The 25857-nt window shown below is 36.1% G+C and overlaps 1 protein-coding gene across 16 annotated transcripts in view; it reads left to right on the forward strand.

The window, feature by feature from the left end:
* The window catches only part of KDM6A (lysine demethylase 6A), a 200124-nt gene that overhangs the window by 159307 nt on the left and 14960 nt on the right, over positions 1-25857 (forward strand). For all 16 annotated transcript variants that reach the window (XR_013531672.1, XR_013531673.1, XR_013531674.1 and 13 more), the window contains 10 exons: positions 677-1455; positions 13592-13721; positions 15283-15388; positions 15998-16203; positions 17444-17508; positions 17584-17658; positions 18319-18467; positions 20676-20790; positions 24412-24599; positions 25391-25532. Coding sequence is in view for 12 of the 16 variants with exons in the window: in XM_078363572.1 (XP_078219698.1) it covers positions 677-1455; positions 13592-13721; positions 15283-15388; positions 15998-16203; positions 17444-17508; positions 17584-17658; positions 18319-18467; positions 20676-20790; positions 24412-24599; positions 25391-25532 (1955 nt within the window). In the remaining 4 variants the exon portion in view is untranslated. The remainder of the gene's footprint in view (positions 1-676; positions 1456-13591; positions 13722-15282; positions 15389-15997; positions 16204-17443; positions 17509-17583; positions 17659-18318; positions 18468-20675; positions 20791-24411; positions 24600-25390; positions 25533-25857) is intronic.

Here is a 25857-nt window from a genome sequence, read left to right on the forward strand (position 1 = left end):
CTCAAACTCCTGGCCGCAAGTGATCCTTCTGCTTTGGCCTTCCAAAGTGCTAGAATTACAGACATGAGCCACTACACCAAGCCTGTCTAGTCTTTTAAAAATGTGTGGATGGATAAATGGGGAAACTTTAGGTATTTTTTAAATATTTTCATAGATTTAATAGTTCAGTCCTTAATTTTGAGGATAGCTGTTTTAACAATAGTATTTGAATTACCGAAGATTATATGTTAATGATAATTTTCAAGCTTTAATGAACTCACTTTCTATCTTAATCTTTTAACAGATCACAGACTGATGAGAATTGGTTTATGTTGATCCGTGGTCATTGGCTTTTAAATATTAATGATCTATCTGTAATGTCTATCCATGTCTGCTTTTAGAGATGAAAATATGTATATTGAAACTTAAAATTTGTAATTCTTCATCTGAAGTAGTTTATTCTACACTAATATTGGAGTCATTTTAGATAGTAAGGAAGGAAAATTTCTCTAAAGATGTTAAATACTGATTAGCTAAATTACAGGTACTTTTTGATAACTTTTTAGGACTTGGGTCAAATTATCTTATATAGTTAGATATTTACTTTTAGTGGCTTTTCTTTTTAATGTTTTAAATCTATATATGCCCTCTGAGTTTGCTTAATGTTAGATTTAAACTATTTTTTCTTTCATTTTAGGGGCTTCACAAAGGTCAGAGTTCACATTCGGCAGGTCCTAATGGTGAACGACCTCTCTCTTCCACTGGGCCTTCCCAGCATCTCCAGGCAGCTGGCTCTGGTATTCAGAATCAGAATGGACATCCCACCCTGCCTAGCAATTCAGTAACACAGGGGGCTGCTCTCAATCACCTCTCCTCTCACACTGCTACCTCAGGTGGACAACAAGGCATTACCTTAACCAAAGAGAGCAAGCCTTCAGGAAACATGTTGACGGTGCCTGAAACAAGCAGGCACGCTGGAGAGACACCTAACAGCACTGCCAGTGTCGAGGGACTTCCTAATCATGTCCACCAGATGACGGCAGATGCTGTTTGCAGTCCTAGCCATGGAGATTCTAAGTCACCAGGTTTACTAAGTTCAGACAATCCTCAGCTCTCTGCCTTGTTGATGGGAAAAGCCAATAACAATGTGGGTACTGGAACCTGTGACAAAGTCAATAACATCCACCCAGCTGTTCATACAAAGACTGATAACTCTGTTGCCTCTTCACCATCTTCAGCCATTTCCACAGCAACACCTTCTCCAAAATCCACTGAGCAGACAACCACAAACAGTGTTACCAGCCTTAACAGCCCTCACAGTGGGCTACACACAATTAATGGAGAAGGGATGGAAGAATCTCAGAGCCCCATGAAAACAGATCTACTTCTAGTTAACCACAAACCTAGTCCTCAGATCATACCATCAGTGTCTGTGTCCATATATCCCAGCTCAGCAGAAGTTCTGAAGGCATGCAGGTTAGTGTGCAAAAGTTCGTCAAGTGAAAATGCTTGACTTACTGGCATGATAAGAATGCTGAAACATAATTTGGATCTTTTAAGCTATGGAAAGTAAGCAAAACATGCTGTAGTCATTCATCTAAAGTAAGAGTTTGACAGAAGCCTTGATATGCTTAGATGTTGAGGTCAAATTGATGTATCAGATTTGAGAAGTAATCCTGTAAATTGCTTTTTTTTTTTTTTAACCCCCTTTTTTTTTTAAATTGTACTTTAGGTTCTGGGGTACATGTGCAGATCATGCAGGATTGTTGCATAGGTACACACATGGCAATGTGGTTTGCTGCCTTCATGCCCCCGTCACCTACATATGGCATTTCTCCCCATGTTATCCCTCCCTGACCTCCCCCACATCTCGCTGTCCCTCCCTTGGCCCTACCCCCAACAGACCCCCCAGTGTGTGATGCTCCCCTCCCTGTGTCCATGTGTTCTCATTGTTCATCACCTGCCTATGAGTGAGAACATGTGGTGTTTGATTTTTTTTTGTTTTTGTGTCAGTTTGCTGAGAATTAGGTTTCCAGATTCATCCATGTCCCTACAGAGGACACAAACTCATCGTTTTTTATGGCTGCATAGTATTCCATGGTGTATATGTGCCACATTTTCCTTGTCTAGTCTATCATCAGTGGGCATTTGGGTTGGTTCCAGGTCTTTGCTATTGTAAACAGTGCTACTATGAACATATGTGTGCATGTGTCTTTATAATAGAATGATTTGTAATCCTTTGGATATATACCCAGTAATGGGATTGCTGGATCAAATGGAATTTGTATTTCTAGGTCCCTGAGGAAGCGCCACACTGTCTTCCACAATGGTTGAACTAGTTTACATTCCCACCAACAGTGTAAAAGTGTTCCTATTTCTCCACATCCTCTCCAGCATCTGTTGTCTCCAGATTTTTTTAATGATTGCTATTCTAACTGGCGTGAAGTGGTATCTCAATGTGGTTTTAATTTGCGTTTCTCTAATACTCAGTGATGATGAGCATTTTTTCATATGTTTGTTGGCCTCAAATGTCTTCTTTTGAAAAATATCTGTTCATATCCTCCTCCCACTTTTGGATGGGTTTGTTTTTTTCTTGTAAATCTGTTTTATTTCTTTGTAGATTCTGTATATTAGCCCTTTGTCAGATAGGTGGATTGCAAAAATTTTTTCCTATTCTGTTGGTTGCCAGTTCACTCTAATGATTGTTCCTTTTGCTGTACAGAAGCTCTGGAGGTTAATTAGGTCCTATTTGTCTATTTTGGCTTTCATTGCCAATGCTTCTGGTATTTTAGTCATGAAGTCCTTGCCTATGTCCTGAATGGTTTTGTCTAGGTTTTTTTTTTTTTTTTTTTTTTTTGAGACGGAGTTTCGCTCTTGTTACCCAGGCTGGAGTGCAATGGCGTGATCCGGCTCACCGCAACCTCCGCCTCCTGGGTTCAGGCAATTCTCCTGCCTCAGCCTCCTGAGTAGCTGGGATTACAGGCACGTGCCACCATGCCCAGCTAATTTTTTGTATTTTTAGTAGAGATGGGGTTTCACCATGTTGACCAGCATGGTCTCGATCTCTCGTGATCCACCCACCTTGGCCTCCCAAAGTGCTGGGATTACAGTCTTGAGCCACCGCGCCCGGCCTGTCTAGGTTTTCTTCTAGGGTTTTTATGGTGTTAGGTATTATGTTTAAATCTTTAATCCATCTGAAGTTAATTTTAGTGTAAGGTGTCAGGAAGGGGTCCAGTTTCAGCTTTCTGCACTGCTAGTCAGTTTTCCTAACACCATTTATTAAACAGGGAATCCTTTCCCCATTGCTTGTTTTTGTCAGGTTTGTCAAAGATCGGATGGTTGTAGATGTGTGGTGTTGCCTCCAAGGTCTCTATTCTGTTCCATTGGTTTATATATCTGTTTTGGTACCAGTACCATGCTGTTTTGATTACTGTAGCTTTGTAGTATAGTTTGAAATCAGGTAGCATGATGCCTCCACCTTTGTTCTTTTTGCTTAGAATTGTCTTGGCTATGTGGGCTCTCTTTTGGTTCCATATGAAGTTTAAGGTGGTTTTATCCAGTTCTTTGATGAAGGTCATTGGTAGCTTTATGGGGATAGCATTGAATCTAGAAAATACTTTGAGCAGTATGGCCATTTTCACGATATTGATTCTTCCTAATCATGAGCATGGAATGTTTTTCCATCTGTTTGTGTCCTCTCTCATTTTGTTGAGCAGTGGTTTGTAGTTCTCGAAGAGGTCCTTTGCATCCCTTGTTAGTTGTATTTCTAGGTATTTTATTCTCTTTGTAGCAATTGTGAATGGGATTTCACTCATGATTTGGCTCTCTGTTAGTCTGTTATTGTATATAGAAATGCTTGTGATTTTTGCACATTGATTTTGTATCCTGAGACTTTGCTGAAGTTGCTTATCAGTTTAAGGAGATTTTGGGCTGAGATGATGGGGTCTTCTGAATACACAATCATGTCTTCTGCAGATAGAGACAATTTGACTTCCTCTTTTCCTAATTGAATACCCTTTATTTTTTTGCTTGCCTAATTGCTCTGCCTAGAACTTCCAATACTATATTGAATAGGAATGGTGACAGAGGGTATCCTTGTCTACTGCCGGATTTCAAAGAGAATGCTTCCAGTTTTTCCCCATTCAGTATGATATTGGCTGTAGGGTTGTTGTAAATAGCTTTTATTATTTTGAGATACAGTCCATCAATACCTAGTTTATTGAGAGTTTTTAGCATAAAGGGCTGTTGAATTTTGTCAAGGGCCTTCTCTGCATCTGTTTAGATAATCATGTGGTTTTTGTCTTTGGTTCTGTTTATGTGGTGAATTATGTTTATAGGCTTGTGTATGTTGAACCAGTCTTGCATCCCTGGGATGAAGCCTACTTGATCGTGATGGATAAGTTTTTTTATGTGCTGTTGTATTTGGTTTGCCAGTATTTTATTGAAGATTTTTGCATCTATGTTCATCATAGATATTGGCCTGAAGTTTTCTTTTCTTGCTGAGTCTCCGCCGGGTTTTGGTATCAGGATGATTTTGGCTTCATAAAATGATTTGGGAAGTATTCCCTCTTTTTGTACTGTTTGGAATAGTTTCAGAAGGAATGGTACCAGCTCGTCTTTGTACGTCTGGTAGAATTCAGCTGTGAACCCATCTAGACCTGGACTTTTTTTGGTTGGTAGGCTATTAATTGCTGCCTCAACTTCAGCCCTTGTTACTGGTCTGTTCAAGGTTTCAACTTCTTCCTGGTTTAGGCTTGGGAGGGTGCAAGTGTCTAGGAATTTATTAGTTTCTTCCGGGTTTACTGGTTTATGTGCATAGAGTTGTTTGTAGTAATCTCTGATTGTCATTTGTATTTCTGTGGAGTCAGTGGTGATATCCCCTTTATCTATTTTATTGCATCTATTTGATTCTTCTCCTTTTCCTTTTCTTTATTAATCTGGCTAGTGGTCTATTTTGTTGATCTTTTCAAAAAACCAGCTCCTGGATTTATTGACTTTTTGAAGGATTTTTTGTGTCTCTATCTCCTTCAGTTCTGCTCTGATCTTAGTTGTACTTGTCTTCTGCTAGCTTTTGAGTTTTTTTGATCTTGCTCCTCGAGCTCTTTCAGTTTTGGTGATAGGGTGTCTATTTTAGATCTTTCCTCGCTTCTCTGGTGGGCATTTATTGCTATAAATTTATAGACGCTGCTTTAAATGTGTCCCAGAGATTCTGGTGTGTTGTGTCTTTGTTCTTTATTGTTCTTTATTTCTTCCTTCGTTTCATTGTTTATCCAGTTGACATTCAGAAGCCAGTTGTTCAGGTTCTATGAAGTTGTGTAGTTCTGAGTTAGTTCCTTAATTCTGAGTTCTAATTTGATTGCACTGTGGTCTGAGAGACTGTTTGTTATGATTTCCATTCTTTTGCATTTGCTGAAGAGTGATTTACTTCCAATTATGTGGTCAATTTTAGAGTAGGTACTATGCGGTGCTGAGAAGATTGTATATTCTGTGGATTTGGGGTGGAGAGTTCTGTAGATGTCTGTCCACTTGCTCCAGATCTGAGTTCAAGTTCTGGATATCCTTGTTAATTTTGTCTCGTTAATCTGTCTAATATTGACAGTGGAGTGTTAAAGTCTCCCACTATTATTGTGTGGGAGTCTAAGTCTCTTTGTAGGTCATTAAGAACTTGCTCTATGTACCTGGGTGCTCCTGTATTGGGTGCATATATATTTAGGATCATTAGTTCTTCTTGATGCATTGATCATTTTACCATTATGTAGTGCCCTTCTTTGTCTCTTTTGATCTTTGTTGGTTTAAAGTCCATTTTATCAGAGACTAGGATTGGAACTCCTGCTTTTTGTTGCTCTCATTTGTTTGATAAATCTTCCTCCATCCCTTTATTTTTAGCTCAAGTGTGCCCTTGCACGTGAGATGGGTTTCCTGAATACAGCATACTGATGGGTTTTGGCTTTTTATCTAATTTGCCAGTCTGTATCTTTTGATTGGGGCATTTAGTCTGTTTACATTTAAGGTTAATATTGTTATGTGTGAATTTGATCCTGCTGTTTTGATGCTAGCTGGATGTTTTGCCTCTGAGTTGACACATTTTCTTCATTGCATTGATTGTCTTTACCATTTGGTACGTTTTTTGGATGGCTGGTACTGGTTGTTCCTTTCCTTGTTTAGTGCTTCTTTCAGGAGCTCTTGTAAGGCAGGCCTGGTGGTGACAAAATCTCTCAGCAATTGCTTGTCCATAAAGGATTTTCTTTCTCCTTTGCTTATGAAGCTTAGTTTGGCTGGATATGAAATTCTAGGTTGAAAGTTCTTTCCTTTAAGGATGTTGAATACTGGCCCCCACTCTCTTCTGGCTTGTAGGGTTTCTGCAGAGAGATCTACTGTGAGTCTGATTGGCTTCCCTTTGCGGGTAACCTGACCTTTCTCTCTGGCTGCCCTTAGCATTTTTTCCTTCATTTCAACCCTGGTGAATCTGATGATTATGTGCCTTGGGGTTGCTTTTCTTGAGGAATATCTTTGTGGTGTTCTCTGTATTTCCTGGAATTGAATGTTGGCCTGCCTTGCTAGGTTGGGGAAGTTCTCCTGGATAATATCCTGAAGAGTGTTTTCCAGCTTGGATTCATTCTGTCCGTCACATTCAGGTACACCTATCAAACGTAGATTAGGTCTTTACACATAATCCCATATTTCTTAGAGGCTTTGTTCATTTCTTTTCACTCTTTTTTCTCTTTTCTTGCCTTCTCATTTTATTTCATTGAGTTGATCTTCAACCTCTGATATCCTTTCTTCTGCTTGGTCAGTTTGGCTATTGAAACTTCTGTATGCTTTGCGAAGTTCTCGTGCTGTGTTTTTTAGGTCCATCAAGTCATTTATATTCTTCTCTAAGTTGTTTATTCTAGTTAACATCTCATCTAACCTTTTTTCTAGGTTCTTAGTTTCTTTGCATTGGGTTAGCCCATGTTCTTTTAGTGCTGAGAAGTTCGTTATTACCCACCTTCTGAAGCCTGTTTCTGTCAATTCATCAGATTCATTCTCCATTCATCTTTGATCTCTAGCTAGTGAGGAGTTGTGATCCCTTGGAGGAGGAGAGGCGTTCTGGTTGTTAGTGTTTTCATCCTTTTTGCACTAGTTCCTTCTCATCTTAGTGGCTTTATCTACCTGTGGTCTTTGTAGTTGGTGACTTTCGAAGGGGTCTCTGAGTGGACATCCTTTTTGTTGGTGTTGAAGCTATTTCTTTCTGTTTCTTCATTTTCCTTCTAACAGTCAGACCCCTCTGCTGCAGGACCGCTGGAGGTCCACTCCAGACCCCACTCGCCTGGGGATCACCCACAGGGCCTGCAGAACAGCAAGGGTTGCCACCAGTTTCTTCCTCTGCTATCCTCGTCCCAGAAGGGTACCCACCAGATGTTGGTCTGAGCTCTCCTTTATGAGGTATCTCTTAGGGCATATGGTGGTCGGGTCATTGCCTGAGGAGACAGTCTGTCCCTTATAGGAGCTCAGGTGCTGTGCTGGGAGCTCCGTTGCTCTGTGCAGAGCTCTTGGGCAGGTACCTTTAAGTCTGCTGCAGCTGAACTCATAACCACCTCTTTTCCTAGGTGCTCGGTCCTAGGAAGGTCGGCTTTATTTATAAGTTCCTGTTGTGCTGCTGCCTTTTTTCATAGATGCGCCCTGCCTTTCACAGAGTAGTCTAGTCAGTCTGCCAGCAGAGGTGTTGCTGAGCTGCTGCAGGCTCTGCCCAGCTGCTGTGTGAACTGCGTTGGTAGTGGTGGACTGCTTTGGTAGTGGGGGATGCCCTGTCCCCCACTGAGCTGGACTGTCCTGGGTCCAGCTGTGCTTGCTGAGAAACTCTCAATCCAGAGTGTTCCAGATTGCTTGTTTTGTGGGGGTGGGACCCGCCAAACCGGATCGCCTGGCTCCCTGTCTCAGCCCCCTCCCTTTCAGTTGGATGGGCGGCTCTGTCTTCCAGGCGTTCCAGGCACCAGTGGAAACAACCACCCAGACTCGTGTGAGTTTGTGTGCGCCGACCCAGCACCGGCTGAAACCACCACACTAAAAACTCTTGGTGCTTTTCAGCCAGGAAACTCCTGGTCTGTGGGTAGTGAAAACTTGTTTGGAAATGTGGTGAGCACTCACCCTCTGTGCTTTTCTTGCTGGGAACTGCACTCTGGAGCTGTTCATATTCAGCCATCTTGGATCCTCCCTAAATTGCTTATTTTGAGTGGGTGTGTCTGATTGTGCTGTTACTGTCCTCCGTCTTTACTAGGGTTGTCAGTTTCAGTGTGATTGACTTAGCTCTGGTGATTGAAACAAGAGAATGGGTTAAATCATATTTGGCCAAAAACAGAAAGGCTGGAAAACCCTATTGGTTTTTTTTATTTTGACCAGAGCCTGTTAAATGTTAGGTTAGGAATTGACCCCATCAATTATCAAGGCTAGCCTTTGCTTACAGTTGAGAAAACTGGACTGTTTTTATTTGAATGTACAAGAGGTTATAAAAGAGGCAGAAGAGGAAGGAAGAGGTCAGGGGCAATAGAGAGACATGACAGACTGTTAGCTATTCTGGAAGGAGCTAGACATACTGTGCTAGTCTAGGAAGGGCAGGGCCTCAGGAATTTAGGAAGAAATGAACCTCCTCTGTTCCACAGAAGAAGAATCAAAGGATCAGGCAGCACCATCTTTCTCTGATATTTATAGGATATAAATTCTTACTGGCCTTTTCATTGTATATGGCCCATATATAATTTTTCTTATTTTCTTGTAATTGTTGCCCTCCATAAGTGACTTAAATATTGAATTAAATTTAGTTAACATATCTGGAACAAACAAGAAATAATTCTGTAATACTTTCTGGTACGTTAAATTTTAAGTTTGAGCAGACATATGGTAGTTTTTAAAAAGATGGTTTTTTGGTTGTAGATTGTCATGATATGTAGAAAATAACCATTCTATAATTAGAAAATATAAACATTAGTTCTAATATGGCTACATTGACATTTAATATAGCTTTTACATTTTAAAGTTCAAAGCAGTTCTTATTTATAGCCATATAAACCTCTTCCTGCAGTTGCTGGTGCTTATATGTCTTATTTATTGTTATCTAAAAGTATAGTTATCTTTTCTGCTGTTCAGATTATTTTATTAGAAGGTATCCTGGGTCTACCATTAAATGTTTGTAACAAATGATTGAAGTGAAATTAAATTTTATTATTTATATATAAGTTTGCTCCTTGGGAGGGATGTGGAGTACAAGCAATGGAGTATGGGGAAGAATTAATTAAAAATAAATTCCAATTTAAATTTATCACTTTAATTGTGACACTAGATCTTTACTGTAAATTACACTATATTTTTCTTTAAAGAATTTGAGTGCTTAAAATACCTTTTGGTCTGTGTTTTTTCATTTTTATTATTATTATTATTTTTTTTAATGGAGTTTCACCGTTGTTGCCCAAGCTGGAGTGCAATGGCACAATCTCAGCTCACTGCAACTACCACCTCCCAGGTTCAAGCAGTTTTCCTGCCTCAGCCTGCCAAGTAGCTGAGATTGCAGGCATGAGCCACCACGCCCAGCTAATTTTATTTTTTAGTAGAGATGAGGTTTTTCCATGTTGGTCAGGCTGGGCTCGAACTTCCTCCCTCAGGTGATCCGCGTGCCTCAGCCTTCCAAAGTGCTGGGATTATAGGCGTGAGCCACCGCCCATAACTGGTCTGTGTTTTATTTTCTGTTACTTTGTATTTCATTATTTCCTGTCAATTTTTAACTATTTAGCTGTTATTCTGACATAAACTAGAGCAGAAATTACATTGTTTTTTATGTTTTATTTTTTTCTTTATCTATTGCGTCCACATTTTTGGCAGCATTTTCCTTAGTGACCTACAACATGGTGATTACTGTAATTAATCTTAACTTTCTTACAAGATTTTTAAATGTCAGTAACTTAAAAGTACATTGGATGATCTCTAAATGAAATTCTTCTGAAGCCTGTAGTGAGGTTCTTGAGTTCCTAAAATTTGTTTATTTAGAAATTTTTATATTATAGGTTATCTTAGTTTTTTTGTCTAGAAGTTAACACTGTCATTCACTTCAACTCTGGGCCTACAGAAAATAGGGATTGTTCAGATTAAATGCTACACTTGGCTCTCCTTAGACACAGTGCCTTGATTCACTGCCAGTTTGTCAGTCTTCTACCTGCTCCTCCCTCATCTGCTGGAGCCTCTGTCCTGTTTCCTATGTACTGCTGCTCTCACTGCTGGAGGAGGAGCTTTCTCCGTCATCCACTCTCTGTAGACTCAGGGTGGTTGCTAGAAAATGGGAAGATTTGGAGGTTCAAAACTAACATCATGAACTGTAGGGACCTAAGGAGGAATACTGTCAGAAAGAGTTTCATGGAGCTATGTTCTATTGCCCAAGTTACAAAGTGTACAGTAGCAGTTTTCATAAGTTCGTATTAATAAAGCTTTATGCTATAGGTGCTTAGTTGATTGTATTTCTTAATGTATTGAAGATTATAATCTTCCATCTCATTTTCCAGGCATATACAAACATTTATTTCAGAATATTTCTGTACATTCACAGTTATATTTTCAGCTTTTAACTCAAAAAGGCCATTTTGCCTTATTATGGAGACTTAATTTTCTCTTAATTTTACATATCTTGTAAACAGCTAGATTCATCTAAACACTATAGAACCCTGGGGTTACTTGGGTTATTCCAGTAAATCCAGGACTCAATTAATTAATGAAGAGACCAAAAAGTACTCTAATAAATTGGAGATAACAGTCTTTTGAGGCATAGAGAAAAAGGTAATATGGCAAATTATAGGTGTCATGTTGTTACCATTTCTGCGTTCTGTTGATGGTGGCCTGTGCTGGGCAGGAGTCCATAACCCAAGGGGAAAGTAACACAGGTACGAGAGATTTGATATCTGTGGTCTGGGAGCTTCCTAATAAGAGATAATTTAAGTGTAGATGAGTTATCACAGAACACATTTTTACCATTTCTCTACCTACCAAATGATATGGGTAAATTTGAAAGTAAGTTTAAGCCAATATTTTAAACAATTGAGCAACAGTTAATTTTCCCCTACTCTGACTTTTCTCAGAGAGATTTCAAAAATGGGAGAAAAGGATTTAAGATGGGATAATCTCTAAATCCATTCCAAAACCTGCTTCTTTCTTAACTCCTTTCTCCACTTTGGATATTTACATTAAAGTTTTATTGTTTGGCTTCAGGTGTTCTAAACAGTGTTGGATACTTACATGTTCAGAAGATAAAGTCTGTTCCTGTTATCCACAGCCCTGCCCTTTGCATTAGGATTAGTCAGTATATTTTAAGTGGAAATAGCTTATATTTGCTATGCAGACCACTATATATATCATCAGTTCCTTCAGGGAAATTCCTGTTTGTTTGAAACTTGACCTTAATAGGCAGCAGGTAGTCAGTGTTTCAAACACAATAAGGAACTGCTAGGTATGACTTGTATGCACTGTTGGGTACCCCTTTATTTCCATATATGTAGGTAGTTTTTAAAGTGCTGGTTATTTTTTAATCTGATTCTTGTTTAGTTTATGTTAATGTTGCAGTGGTCAATGGTATACATTAAAAGGCAGTTATAATACTTTTGCTTCTTTCTTGTCTAAAATTTTAATTGCAACATTCAAGTGATTGAATTGTTATCAGCTCCGTTAGTCACATTTAATCTTTTTCTTTTCTATTTGAAAATATTGGCAACAACGTTTTCCATTGTTTTACTTTTTCGTTTGTCTCTTTTTTAATTGTTAAAGAGCTATATAAATGATAGAGACAGAATTCTAGTGTCAAACCCTGTTTTCTAGTCTCATCTCTCAATGTCCAGAATGTCGTAGAAGCTTAAATTTTGGTGACACATTTAATTAGAGATACTCTTTTATAGCATAGTCAGTTTTAATACATGGTTCATATCTTTCAATTTTTTCAAAATAGTAATCATTTACTATACAGTAGCACATCCATCTCCTTTCCTAAAAGACAGATTTTGTTTTTGAGTATTGAGTCATATTTTGCTTATATTCGATAGAGTGGCAGATACACAATTCAACATGAAAACTAATTATTGTTTATATAGATACTGTAACTGTTTTATCTTGCATTGGTTTAATGATAATACTTGAATTGTTTCTTTCCCATTCTCTGCCCAAAATTTTCTACTTGTAAAAAGCAAAAATTATGGAGTTTATAAATTGGTACTAATTTTATACCCACATCTAAAAGCTTAAATGTCTATCTGTCTTTAAATCTACAAGGCACATGCACTTTGTGGAGAGATCATTGAAAACTAGTTTTTGGACAGAAAATTTATTCAACCTGTAACCTGAATTGTTAGCTGACCATAAAATTTCCGTTTAATGATATTTTCATATACTGTTATTTGAAAGTCAATTATTTTCAATGTAAATCATTCCTTTGAGACCTGCGTGAACTTTTTTGTTTTTACCTGGAGTTGTAGTTGAAAAAATTAAGAAAGTAACACCCATGGTGCTATTTAGTATAACATCTTAAAAGTCTATGGCAGTGAAATTTTAAGCCTTAGTTTCATTAGTACCAACGGAAGGCTAATTTGTAACACTTTGTTCAGTGTAGCAAAATTAGGAAAATTAATTTTGTTTCAGCCTGTTTTATTCTGTAATTTGTGATGAAAATACCTTCTTAAGTAAAATTACTGAGTTTTTGACTTCCCAGAATAGTTGAAAATTTCAAATTTTTACATGAAATTTGGTATGTTAAGAGTAATGCATTGATTGCTATTGAACTTGTAATAATTCAGTGAGGTAAGCTAGTTAATCTGGATTGGTTTGAAAGCTCAAAATTATTTCTTGTTGATTTTCTAAGTTTGATAAAAAATTTGAAAATATCTTTCTTTCTTGCACTAAAAGAATTACGGTTAGGGAATTATTCTACCCTATCTTAAGAATTTATAATTTTAACTGAAGGATACCTTCATCAACCTAAATACCAGTAAGTAATAATTATATACAATGTCAGAGAGTAGACAGCAATTATATGCATTGCTTAAAAAGAAATAGTATAATTTGCTGTGTAAGTTAGTAGATTGGCATCTTGCTGAATTTTATTAGTTAAGGAGTTGTACAGGAAATTTTTTTCTGATTTGAGAAAAAGGAAAAAATCTCAGGTTTGAGTTGTTACAAAGGTATGCTGATTATAATTGCTAAGATGAGACATAGGAAAAGAGACATTCTGTTTTTTACTGTTATCTAGAACTTTTTTGGTAAAGTTAATGTTTTAACATTGATGGAAACGAATATGATGGTGGAGAGGAAATTGGAGCTTATGTTTGTTGTTTAGGTGAAGAAAATAAATTGGAAAATTACAAGCAAAATAAGGAATGTCATCAATAATTTATATGTTGTGATATCTTTTATTTTCTTTCAACGGAGGATATATAGGAATCAAGTCCTTGCTGAAATTAATAATCATTCCTAGTGTTTTTCCTGATGGATCCACATCCCATGGATTTGTGCAAATGCCTAGTAATTTAATTAGGATTTAATTCAGGATTTTTTCTGTTTTCCAAATAAATGTACAACTGTTTTATTTGTCCCCCCCCCCCTTTTTTTTAAGGAATCTAGGTAAAAATGGCTTATCTAACAGTAGCATTTTGTTGGATAAATGTCCGCCTCCAAGACCACCATCTTCACCGTACCCTCCCTTGCCAAAGGACAAGTTGAATCCACCTACACCTAGTATTTACGTGAGTCTGAATTGACTGACTAGAAATAAAACAGTGTTTGCCGCTACCTGTCTTTCATAAAATCCTTCTTTAAATTTATATGGATGCCCTTTAGGAAACATTACAATTATTGCCAGCAGGTTAAATATTTTTTTGGGGAAAAAAAGATATATTCAAAAAGATTTTATAATAGCATTTTTAAAAGACCTTCTCAGCTATTAACTGTGATGATATTAGAATCATGAGAAATACTTTTTATTGCCCTAAATTTGAGCATTATTAGGAAAACACTACCTAAAAGTGTAACTTTTTTGAGTAAACTGGGTTTTAAATCTGCATTCTACTTAGTTATGTAGACCTTAACATTCATTCTGTTTTATACATCTACCCCCCTAAAAAAATACTACCTTTAAAAAAGGTGTTTGAGAAACTGTTATATATATATGTTACTAAAAACCTTGATAGGTTATTTAAAATATTTAAAACTAGGAATTAGTTCTGCTTTATAGAAATATAGGAATCTCATATGGAAAGTTGATAAGAATTCAGTCAAAGCAATTCCTATTTCTGTTTCTTCCAAATAGATCTTCCTACCCTAATTTCTTTCATTTTCCTGCTTCTATCCCAAATTAAAATTTTTTGTTAAGTATAAAGTTAGGGTAGTGTATGTATAATGATCTTGAATCTATAAAATGATACTAGAGTTTGTTTTATAGATTTAACCCCCTTTGCCCCCTAGAGGCCAAATATTATCACATTAATTCTTCCTCCAGCCAGTTGTTATTTATCCCTTACTATGTAAGGGAAGAACTGGGATAGACATGTAAAAAAAACTTTTAAAGTGAGGTCTCAGGAGAGAAATTCAGAATTAAGTTTTTATCTTTTATGGGTCCTCTTCAGTCTGCTTTCTTTGATAATATTTGTTTAGACTTTTTTTCCCCTTATTTTCCTCTTTTATTGTAATTTTTAAAAGACACATAGCATTAAATTTACCATCTTAACCATTTCTGTGTGTGCAGTTTAGTACTGTTAAGCATATTCATATTCTTGTGCAACCAATCTCCAGAACTTTCTCATCTTGACAAACTGAAACTACACATTGAACAACTCCCCGTTTCTCCCTCCTCCCAGCCACTGGCAACTACCATTCTACTTTCTCTTTCTATAAATTTGACTACTCTAGATACCTCATGTAAATGGAACCATACAATATTTGTCTTTTTGTGACTGGCTTATTTCACTTAACATAATGTCCTCAAGGTTATCCATGTTGCAGCATGTGCCAGGATTTTCTTTTTTTCAAGATTTAATAATATTTAAAACACTTTGATTTTTAAGCTTAATTTCAGTTTCATCTCTTCTACATATTTTAGTCATGATAAAATGGACAGGAGAAATGTATGCGGTTACTATCTAATTGAAGCTAGACTCAAAAGTCATAGTGATAAGATACAGTCAAATAGAAATATCACCCCATAAAATGTCTTAAACTGTAAAAAAAAAATGAATATTAATTTGGAACATAATATTTAAATAAAAGCTCTGTTTTCCTGAGATCTAACCACATATTTTAATTTTACAGTTGGAAAATAAACGTGATGCTTTCTTTCCTCCATTACATCAATTTTGTACAAACCCAAACAACCCTGTTACAGTAATACGTGGCCTTGCTGGAGCTCTTAAGTTAGGTAAGCCTTAAATAAAAAAAGGAAAACATTTGTCTATTTCTTTGCTATTTTTTAACTTTCAAGCACTGACAGAAACTTTTTTTTTTGTATTTTTATTTAAAATTTTTTTTAGTACTAAGAGAGAGTGTGTGTATCACTTCTTTAATCCATGATGTGAATAATATTGATGGTGATGTTGGTTACTGGCAATTTTGTGATGGTTTTTAAATTTAGCTATTATTTTGTTCCATTTATGTAATTGTGATTTAGGTTAATAGAAAAAATTTGATTATAAAATGTAGGTGAAATTTAATGCTACCAAAAAATACTATAGCCCCATAACTATTTCCTGGCATCTGCAGAAATTAAATAAGTGAAATTTCAGTCTTTACACATAATTCTTTTCGGATGAGATGACATAGCAGTTAGATTCAGGGCTTCAGCATATGGTTCTGCAAACTTGGCACATAGCTCAGGTTGTGTAGAGACCCTAGTTGGTTTTTATGGGAACTGATACAGTGCCATAAAATGCTTTACCTTCTTCCTTAAAAGAACAAAACAAAACAAGCACTTAAAATATTATCCCAAATATAATTTTCATTTTTTAACTACATTTATATATTTATTAAGACCTGGGACTTTTCTCTACTAAAACTTTGGTGGAAGCTAACAATGAACATATGGTAGAAGTGAGGACGCAGTTGTTGCAGCCAGCAGATGAAAACTGGGATCCCACTGGAACAAGGAAAATCTGGCATTGTGAAAGTAATAGATCTCATACTACAATTGCTAAATATGCACAGTACCAGGCCTCCTCATTCCAGGAATCATTGAGAGTAAGTATTTGCATCCTAAAGATTATTTTAGGATTTTAAAGATGATTTTACTTTGGAGTTTTGAAAGGGTAAATTACTTTTATATGCATCTCATCATTTTATGTTACATAAAATCCTTCGTAAGTGCTATGCACTTGGCTTTTATTTTATTTATTTAATTTATTTTGAGACAGAGTCTCCCTCGGTCACCTAGGCTAGACTAGTGCAGTGGCATAATCTTGGTTCACTGCAACCTCCGCCTCCCAGGTTCAAGCAATTCTTCTGTCTCAGCCTCCTGAGTAGCTGGGATTACAGGCACATGCCACTACGCCCAGCTAACTTCTTTGCATTTTTAGTAAGACGGGTTTTCAACATGTTGGCCAGGCTGATCTTTAACTCCTGACCTCAAAGGATCTGCCTACTCCGGCCTCGAAGTGCTGAGATTACAGGCGTGAGCCACCACACCTAGCCTCAGTTTGCTTTTAGTAAAATCTAAACAAACCTATGGGTTGATGAAGTAAATATCTTTATGGGGAAATAGAATAAAAAGTACCTTACCTTCCACTCTTATACATATATATAGCTATGTACACATAGACACACCTCTGCTATCTTAAATCATTTATAATCAAGATGAGATGTCCTAGGCCTTTCAACTTTCCTCAGGTTTTCTCTCTTCTTCAAAATGGGGGAAGTGTGAGAATCTGCAGTATAACTTTGTGGCTAGTGAAGGTAATTGGATGCCATGCCAATGAGATTTGACTTGGGTATTTATTTAATGTGGTGTTTGAAGAAATTTTCATGTGTAAAAGGCCTATAGAAATTTAGTTTCAAGGCCAGGCATGATGGTTCATGCCTGTAATTCCAGCACTTTCGGAGGCTGAGGCGGGTAGATGGCTTGAGCTCAGGAGTTTGAGACTAGCCCGGGCAACACAGCAAAACCCTGTCTCTACCAAAAATACAAAAATTAGCTCGGCGTGGTTGTGCGCACTGATAATCCCAGCTACTCAGGAGGCTGAGGCGGGAGAATCATTTGAGTCCAGGAGGCAGAGGTTGCAGCGAGCTGGGATTGTATCACTGCACTCCAGCCTGGGCAATGGAAGTCAAACCCTGTCTCAAAAAAATAAAAATACGAAACTTAGTTTCAAAACATAGATAATACTATTCAATCTAGATGATATGAACTTCTTTTCAGTTGTAGGGCGGAAAGGATTGCCAGTTGTAGAATACTAAACTAGACTGCTTTTTGCTTAATCTATAGGAAGAAAATGAAAAAAGAAGTCATCATAAAGACCACTCAGATAGTGAATCTACATCATCAGATAAGTAAGTCATTTTTAATGTCCACTTAGTATTTCTTTTTAAAAGGTATGTTTCTAATATTGTATCTCTTTTTTTAAGTTCTGGGAGGAGGAGGAAAGGACCCTTTAAAACCATAAAGTTTGGGACCAATATTGACCTATCCGATGACAAAAAGTAAGTCCTTGTAGTCATATTTCTGTGAACTGATGCAAAGAGCTATCCTGTGCAAGATTGGAAATTCTCTACAATTTCTTCTTCTGTTTCATTTCTTGTCATTTTTTTTAAGTTGACATGAATTTAAGCTAAATTATTTTTGCGACATTTTACAATTAAAATTTTAAAATTTTTTCTCAAAAATAGAGATGGAATCTCACTGTGTTGCTGAGGCTTATCTTGAACTCCTGGGCTCAAGCGATCCTTTCACTTCAGCCTTCCAAAGTGTTGGGGTTACAGGTGTGAGCCACTGCACCCTGCCAAATTTTGTTTCTACTTAAAACTTTTGTACAGTTTTTCATCAAGATTCTGACTATATGCTAATTACATAATCATAAAATTATATTTTTAATTATATGAAATAGTTATACGAAAGTGTATAAAATAAAATTATACAACTATAAAAATAGGAAGGTTTTTTTCCTTTTATTTACTTGGTCAATTTTTATTGGAAAATTTTCTTTGGAAAAATTTTAAAATTTAAGCATTTTCCTATGGAAAGGTAAAATATTTATAGATTTAATTGTTATTCTGATTGGAACACAAGGGTTTTGAAGAAATGATAAACTTCCACAGATATTTGTAGCAGAGTTTCACTTTTGATGTGTTACTTTATTGCAGGTGGAAGTTGCAGCTACATGAGCTGACTAAACTTCCTGCTTTTGTGCGTGTCGTATCAGCAGGAAATCTTCTAAGTCATGTTGGTCATACCATACTGGGCATGAACACAGTTCAACTATACATGAAAGTTCCAGGGAGCAGAACACCAGGTAATTTGTATGAACTAACATACCATGTTAAAATTGAAAACAAAATCAAAATATGAAACATGCAAAGACAGCTGGAATCTTGTCATTTATAATGAATAAAACTGAAAGTGTTGTTCCTGTTACAATATTGTACTTTTTAACTAGGCTCAGATTAAGATTTTTTCCCTTTTCATTATTTTTTTTAGTGTAATAGCTCAGAAACATTTTAACAGTTTAATCTGGAAAGGAGTCATTGAAGCAGCACTGAGAAATAAGTTATTTTGGCCTCAAGACTCTATTGTTTATCTCATCCATTGCAGAAAGTGATGGTGTGTGTGGTGTTTTTGAACTATTTTTAACCCCAGTAACAATAAAAAGTATATTTTGTTTATATTTTATTTCTAACCTAATGCACATGTATGTGTACAGCAGCGGTTTCATTGAAGAATACGTTTTCCAATCTATTCCATTGTTTCATTTAAACAATAAAGGGTAGATTGAAAATTTCTAAGTGGATCACAACTCACAGTTTTAAAAAAAAACTTTGTGATGTGGAAACATTACTAGACTCATTCTAATATCTAGTCTAGACTTTGCCATTGCCACTAATTAGGCTTGTCACTTTTGGCAAGTTACATTTCTTCTTTACGTCTTTTTCTTCATTTGTAAAATGAATTACATTGTTTTTAGAATTAAATTTTCTATCCAGTACTAAAGTACCATCTTCTTTGTGCTCCTTTGCATTGACATGAAATTTCACAGGATGATATTCAAAATATTTAACAATTGGTAGAACCCCAGCACTGATCAGTTAGAAGAGATACTATCGATAACCAGTTCAGCTGTACCAATGTACTGTGGGCTGCACCAGTCTCCCTCAGGTGCTTCTCTTTGCAGCCATGGTTTGAAACCCAGACTGCTTCCTACTTTGTTCACATTCTTACTGCATCGTGCTTAAGAATTATTTCAAAATAGAGCTATGCTTGCTTCTGGGTAATATGGGTCAGTGGTTCCCATCCCGTCTGCTCTGCTCGTTTGATTCTCCTGGTCCTTTTTTTTTTTTTTTTTTTGGTGGGGGTGGAGGCAGGGTCTTGCTATATCACCCAGACTAGAGAGCAGTGATGTGATTATAGCTCACTCTAACCTTGTTTAAACCCTAGGCTCAAGCAATTCACCTGCCTCCCAAGTAGCTAGGACTACAAGTACATACCACCATGCCTACTTGTTTTGAGGTTCATGTAATGACTTCAAGTTATCTTTCCCTCTGCCTCCCAAAGTCCTGGGATTAAAGGCTTGAGCCACCACACCTGGTAGTTTTTTAAAAATTATATAATTAATTATTCTCTAGGATTCAGATCCAGGCATGAGGGTGGGTTTTTCATAGAGGTCCCCAGAGGATTCTAATATACAGCCAGGATTAGAACTTATTGCTTATAGTTGTTATCCTCAGACCATTGGAAGCCCAATTCCGTGATGTTTTATCCATAGTCAGATAAAGTGCAAAGGATTCTGGAACAAATGATGGAACAACTGTGTTCTGCTTTCTACTCTGTCATTGGACACTAATATAAATATTGGGCAAAAAACATTATTTTGTGTACCTCATTATGGGGTAAACACTTAGTTGCTGGAGATTAGTTCACAAGGAAAAAATGGTAATGATATCTGTAATAGCTAATATTTATTGCTTACTGTATACAGACAGCCCCCAACTTGAAATGGTTCAACTTACCATTTTTGGACTTTATGGTGGGTTTATCAGAGTATTAAATGCTTTTTCAACTTAGTCCTATCTGTAAATTGAGGAGCATTGTATTAGGTACTGTTATATGCATTCATTAGTTTATCGATCTTCAAAACAGACCAACAATTTACAGAAATCATTATTATCTGTTCTTACATATAGGGGAACTGAGTCAGAATGGTTTACCAAATTGCCCAGGTTCATGACTAAGCCAAGGAGCATGGCTCCAGAGCCTGATCTCTTAACCGTGATTTATACTGCCTGTCATAGAAGCTCTAAGTTAGGAGTTGACACAAAAATGCTACAGTGATGAAGAACTAAATACTACTAGAGTGTTCTCTGTTAAGCTTTGTAAGGTTTTGTTTCTCAAGACCCATTTTTCTATAGAATTGTAGTGTGGTCATTATTTTTTTTTCTGTATAAGTACCGTGTACTAACCGATTGCGCCACTGGAGCTCCAATTTTTTTTTCTTTTCACATTTCAGGTCATCAAGAAAATAACAACTTCTGTTCAGTTAATATAAATATTGGCCCAGGTGACTGTGAATGGTTTGTTGTTCCTGAAGGTTACTGGGGTGTTCTGAATGACTTCTGTGAAAAGTAGGTTTCCAAAGTAAATTTTCTTAAAACATATATTAGAAAGCAGTAATTGTAAAGGACAGCTTACCAAGCTGGATATCCTAATGGATAAATTGCCAGTGTTCACTTACCTTTGGCAAAGAATTCATTTTAAATGATTCGATTCCAAATCTCATATTTTGTGTTATTGGAAATACTTTAAGAAAGATGCCATGAAACCACTTCATGCAATAGTAGTACCCATGAATTTAGAAGATAGAAAAGTTGAGTTATTTAATTTTTAAAATGATGCATACTTACTCATTTGAAATGTGTATATTCCAAGAAGAATTTGTTTGAACTGACAGTTTTTTCTTTGAAGAAATTTTATAAAATGTATTATTTTTTAATAGAGATGGGATTTCACATGTTGCCCAGGCTGCTCTTGAACTCCTGAGCTCAGGCGATCCACCCGCCTGGGCCTCCTACAGTGTTGGGATTACAGGCATGAGCCACCACATCCAGCCTAGATTTTGTTTTCTCTAGTTGAAAGAATGTGGCTAGTTCCTATTCCGGAAATAACCTTTATTTATTTTTGTGTCTTGGGTTAAAGAGTACTTTGGAATTTTTTTTTTTTTTTTTAGTTGGTTTCAATTTGATCATTTGTCTAGATAGAACATTATTCTTTCTTCTTTTCTAAAAAGTACTTTATATAAGGACCATATATTTTCATTTAGTAATAACATTAGAAAATTAGTATAGGATAAAATTATATACACATTTGGTGTTATGCCCCCCCATCCCAATTAGATAAAAGGGGAAAAGAAAACACAGAAAATATTTACATATGAGATTACATTGAAAACTAATTATACATATATTCCACATACTAACTTCTTTATTTAGTTACTTATTTATTTTTTTGAGATAGAGTCTCACTCTGTTGCCCAGGCTGGAGTGCAATTGTGCAATATCGACTCACTGCAACCTCCACCTTCCAGGTTCAAGCAATTCTCCTGCCTCAGCCTCCTGAGTAGCTGGGGTTACAGGTGTGTCCCACCATGCCCTGCTAATTTTTGTATTTTTAGTAGAGTTGGGGTTTCACCATGTTGGCCAGGCTGGTCTGGAACTCCTGAACTCATGATCCGCCCACCTCAGCCTCCCAAAGTGCTAGGATTACAGGTGTAAGCCACCGTGCCCAGCCCCATACTAATTTCTCATTTCTTTGGTTTAAGAATCTTTGCTGTAAATATTTGGATTTAGTAAGAAGTACATCATAGTTGAAAAACCAGAAAAAGGGTATTAATTCATTGTTTCCTTATATGCAAACGAGATAATTGCCTTATATTGTCTTCACTGTTCATATATTGGTTTCTTTCACTGTAAGAAAGCCAAAGATAAGGAGTTTTAAATAAGTTTCTAATGTACTGATGAGATAACCTGATCTACTTTAATCTGTACTTTCTTTTATGTACCAGCAGTCTAGTAGCAGCAGTGAAAGAACATTGTCATATGGGAAATCTCCATTGTGCTATATAGAAAAATTTTTATTTCTTAAACTTTGAGTTAATACTATGTTGTTGGAGCTAGAGTACAGTGATCCTTGTTCATTGTTTCTGAGTAGGGATTGGCTATTTTTTTAGGGTGTAGTTTTCTTTCCTATCTAAATGGAGAGTTGTCTTGGGGAAAAAAAAGATAATTAGACTAGGCAGATGATGTCCAAAAAGCTTGAGTATGGGGATAATAAGAATATCAAATTAGTAGGAAGGGTTAGATAAATTTAATAACTCAGTTGTGAAAGTAGTACTTGCTTCTTCAGCATTTCACTTGTAATTTTGTTTCACATAAAGATTGTTGTTTTTGATAGTGGCTGTATACTGCCTCTAGTTTATTTTATGGCTTTAAATAATACCTGTCTTGAAAAACCATTCTTTTAAATATATGATTAAAACAATGCATGCTTTTTGGCAAGTTTGTTTTTTTTGTTTCTGGTTTTTGGTTTTTGGTTTATTTGGGATTACTTGCTTTTGGATAAAAAGTTTTCTCTAATTTTATAATGGCAATACAGGGATGAAATAAGGCTAGGAGTTTTGTTTATAGCCATTTTTTACTTTATAGGCAACTCTTTCTGGACTGTTTCTACTTGGCCTTGTCACACACAATAAGCCAGTCCTTATCTCTTTGCAGTTAGGCTACCATTTGCACTCTAGTCTAAACTTTAAAGAGTAGCCTTGCATTTTTCAAGAGAAAGAAAGAGAGGCTAAGGTTCCTTCTAGATCATAGTTTGGCAATTTTTTTCCATAAAGGGCCAGATGATAAATATTTTTGGCTTTGCAGGTCATATGCTCTTTGTCACAACTGTGTCACTGCAGCACAGACATAGTCAGAGATAGTACATAAATGAATGGACATAGCTATATTTAATAAGTTTTGTTTACAGAAACAAGGAGTGGGCTGAATTTAGCCCATGGGCCATAGTTTGCCAACCCTTTATCTAGATAAAAAATAAAATTTAAACCAGTAAAAACAATTGTAAAGTACACTTTATCATGCGCTGTAGCACAAGACAAATAAAATCGATATTATTTCTTAGATCTTTAGGAAAGGAACATTTTTACTCTCTAAGTTCTTCCTTCCCCAAAATATGAAATTTAAAGTAGTTAATTCAATTTTATAAAGTTATTTTATGGGAAAAGTTTCTATGTAGTTTAAAAAGTACTTCATATCATGGTGGAGAATAAGAATCCAGATACTAAAATAAAAGCTTATAATATGATCTATGGAATGTTTTCCAAAGTATATTGGTAGTAGTGGTCATGATTATTTGTGCATTTGCATGATTGTTTGTTTTTGATAAAGTTGTTTTCAACTGCATAGTTTTAATCATGTAATCATCGAAACTATATAGAGACTGACATATTCTGTCTCCTTTTCCTCAGAAATTAAGGGAAGTTCCTGGTACTTGTATTGCCACAGTATTCTGTTTATGGATTTAAATGACTTGATGTCAACTCAACCTTCCATTTACCTTTTAGGGATTTCTAGGTGCTCCAGGGAGAAGGCTTCAGTAAAAAATAGTCTTTATTAAAAGTTAATGTATGTGTTACTTGAAAGTAGCTTTGGATTTCATTTGGATTTTTGAAAAATCAATTTAAGATGGTAATACTGGGCTGGGCATGGTGGCTCATGCCTGTAATATCAGCACTTTGGGAGGCCGAAGCAGGCGGGTCACCTGAGGTCAGTAGTTTGAGACAAGCCTGGCCAACATAGTGAAACCCCGTCTCTACTAAAGATACAAAATTAGCCAGGCATGGTGGCAGACGCCTATAATCCCAGCTACTTGGGAGGCTTAGATTACAGTGAGCCTAGATGGAGCCACTGCACTCCAGCCTGGGCAACAGAGCAAGACTTTGTCTCAAAAAAAAAAAAAAAAAAAAAAAAAAAAAGATAGTAATACTGATCTTTAGTCATTTAGTACTCAACCATAATTGCACAGTTTACATACATACAGCAGATCTGTTTGCACGAGCAATTATGTTTCAATAAAGTGAACAAGTGTTTATTAAAAAAAAATTGTGACGTTTTTCTTCTGGAGCTTACTAGGAACTTCTTAATGTACTTGATCTATTTCCATTATTTCCATTATTTTTTTTTTAATTTCAGAAATAATTTGAATTTCCTAATGGGTTCTTGGTGGCCCAACCTTGAAGATCTTTATGAAGCAAATGTTCCAGTGTATAGGTTTATTCAGCGACCTGGAGATTTGGTCTGGATAAATGCAGGCACTGTTCACTGGGTTCAGGCTATTGGCTGGTGCAACAACATTGCTTGGAATGTTGGTCCACTTACAGGTATTATAAAGAATATGCTAAAAAAAAAAGTTTATAAAGGATTATATCCAATAGGTCTGTTCTTTTGTTCTTGAAATATAACTCACTAAAAGTTGTAAGAAGAATGTCTCCTTGCATAGAATTATAATTTGTAGTACAATAAATGTAATTCAAGTTAACAAATGGAAATCTAAAACCATAGATATTAGCAGATAACAAGTTTATGGCTTTTATATACATAAAGGATATAATAATAATATTTAGAGTGCTTGGTTTATTTTATTTTTAAAAATCATATGCGAGAAAACAAAGTAGAAAAATTACTCTTTCACATTAAAAAAAAACTAGTGTTTCATGTGAATAGCTGTGTAATATCAAAATCTGTTTGAATTATGCCTCCCTTCAGGCAATATTCACTTAAGGTTAAGAATATGGAGTTTAGAGCCAAAAAGACCTGGATTAGGACCAGGATCTGGCTCCTGTAACTTTGGGCAAGTTATTTAACCTCTCTGGTTCTTGATTTCTTCATCTGTATAATGCAAGTAATGAAATTCATAAGGTGATGGTGAAGAGTAAATGAGATAACGGATAAAAATGAAAATAACACAATGCTTGGCACATAGGCATAGGAAGCGCTCTTTATATGATTGCTAATATTACTACTGTAATTATCATAAAGCATAAAAATTATTTTTATAGTGTTTGGAGGTTTTCAGAATTAATGTTGAAGATATCACCTGAGCAGGTGATAATGGTTATCTTCATATCTTTTGGTATTTTGGGTTGCTTTATAACTGTTTTTTTTTTCCTAGCCTGCCAGTATAAATTGGCAGTGGAACGGTACGAATGGAACAAATTGCAAAGTGTGAAGTCAATAGTACCCATGGTTCATCTTTCCTGGAATATGGCACGAAATATCAAGGTCTCAGATCCAAAGCTTTTTGAAATGATTAAGTAAGTGTTTTCTAAAACTGCTGTAGTCCCTCTCTTTTTGGGGAGTGTTAACTATTAAGTTTTTTTTCTCCCTTAGAAATATGTTGACATCAAAACACAATAGTCCAGAAGTGTAGCAGAATGTAATAAGAGAATCCACATGTTAAAAATATTTTTACCTTTCAAATAGCCCACTGTGGTACAGAAAGGAAAAAAAGACATGTATGATTATAAATCAGTAGATTCACAAACCTGTGCTGCTTTCCCATTTCTCTCTGATATCCCAGGAGAACTTTAGTTATAATATTGAAAATCTATCTTTAGTAACTTGAGGGGAAAATGGCAT

Source organism: Callithrix jacchus, chromosome X (genome assembly GCF_049354715.1).
Source record: "Callithrix jacchus isolate 240 chromosome X, calJac240_pri, whole genome shotgun sequence".
NCBI lineage: Eukaryota > Metazoa > Chordata > Mammalia > Primates > Cebidae > Callithrix > Callithrix jacchus.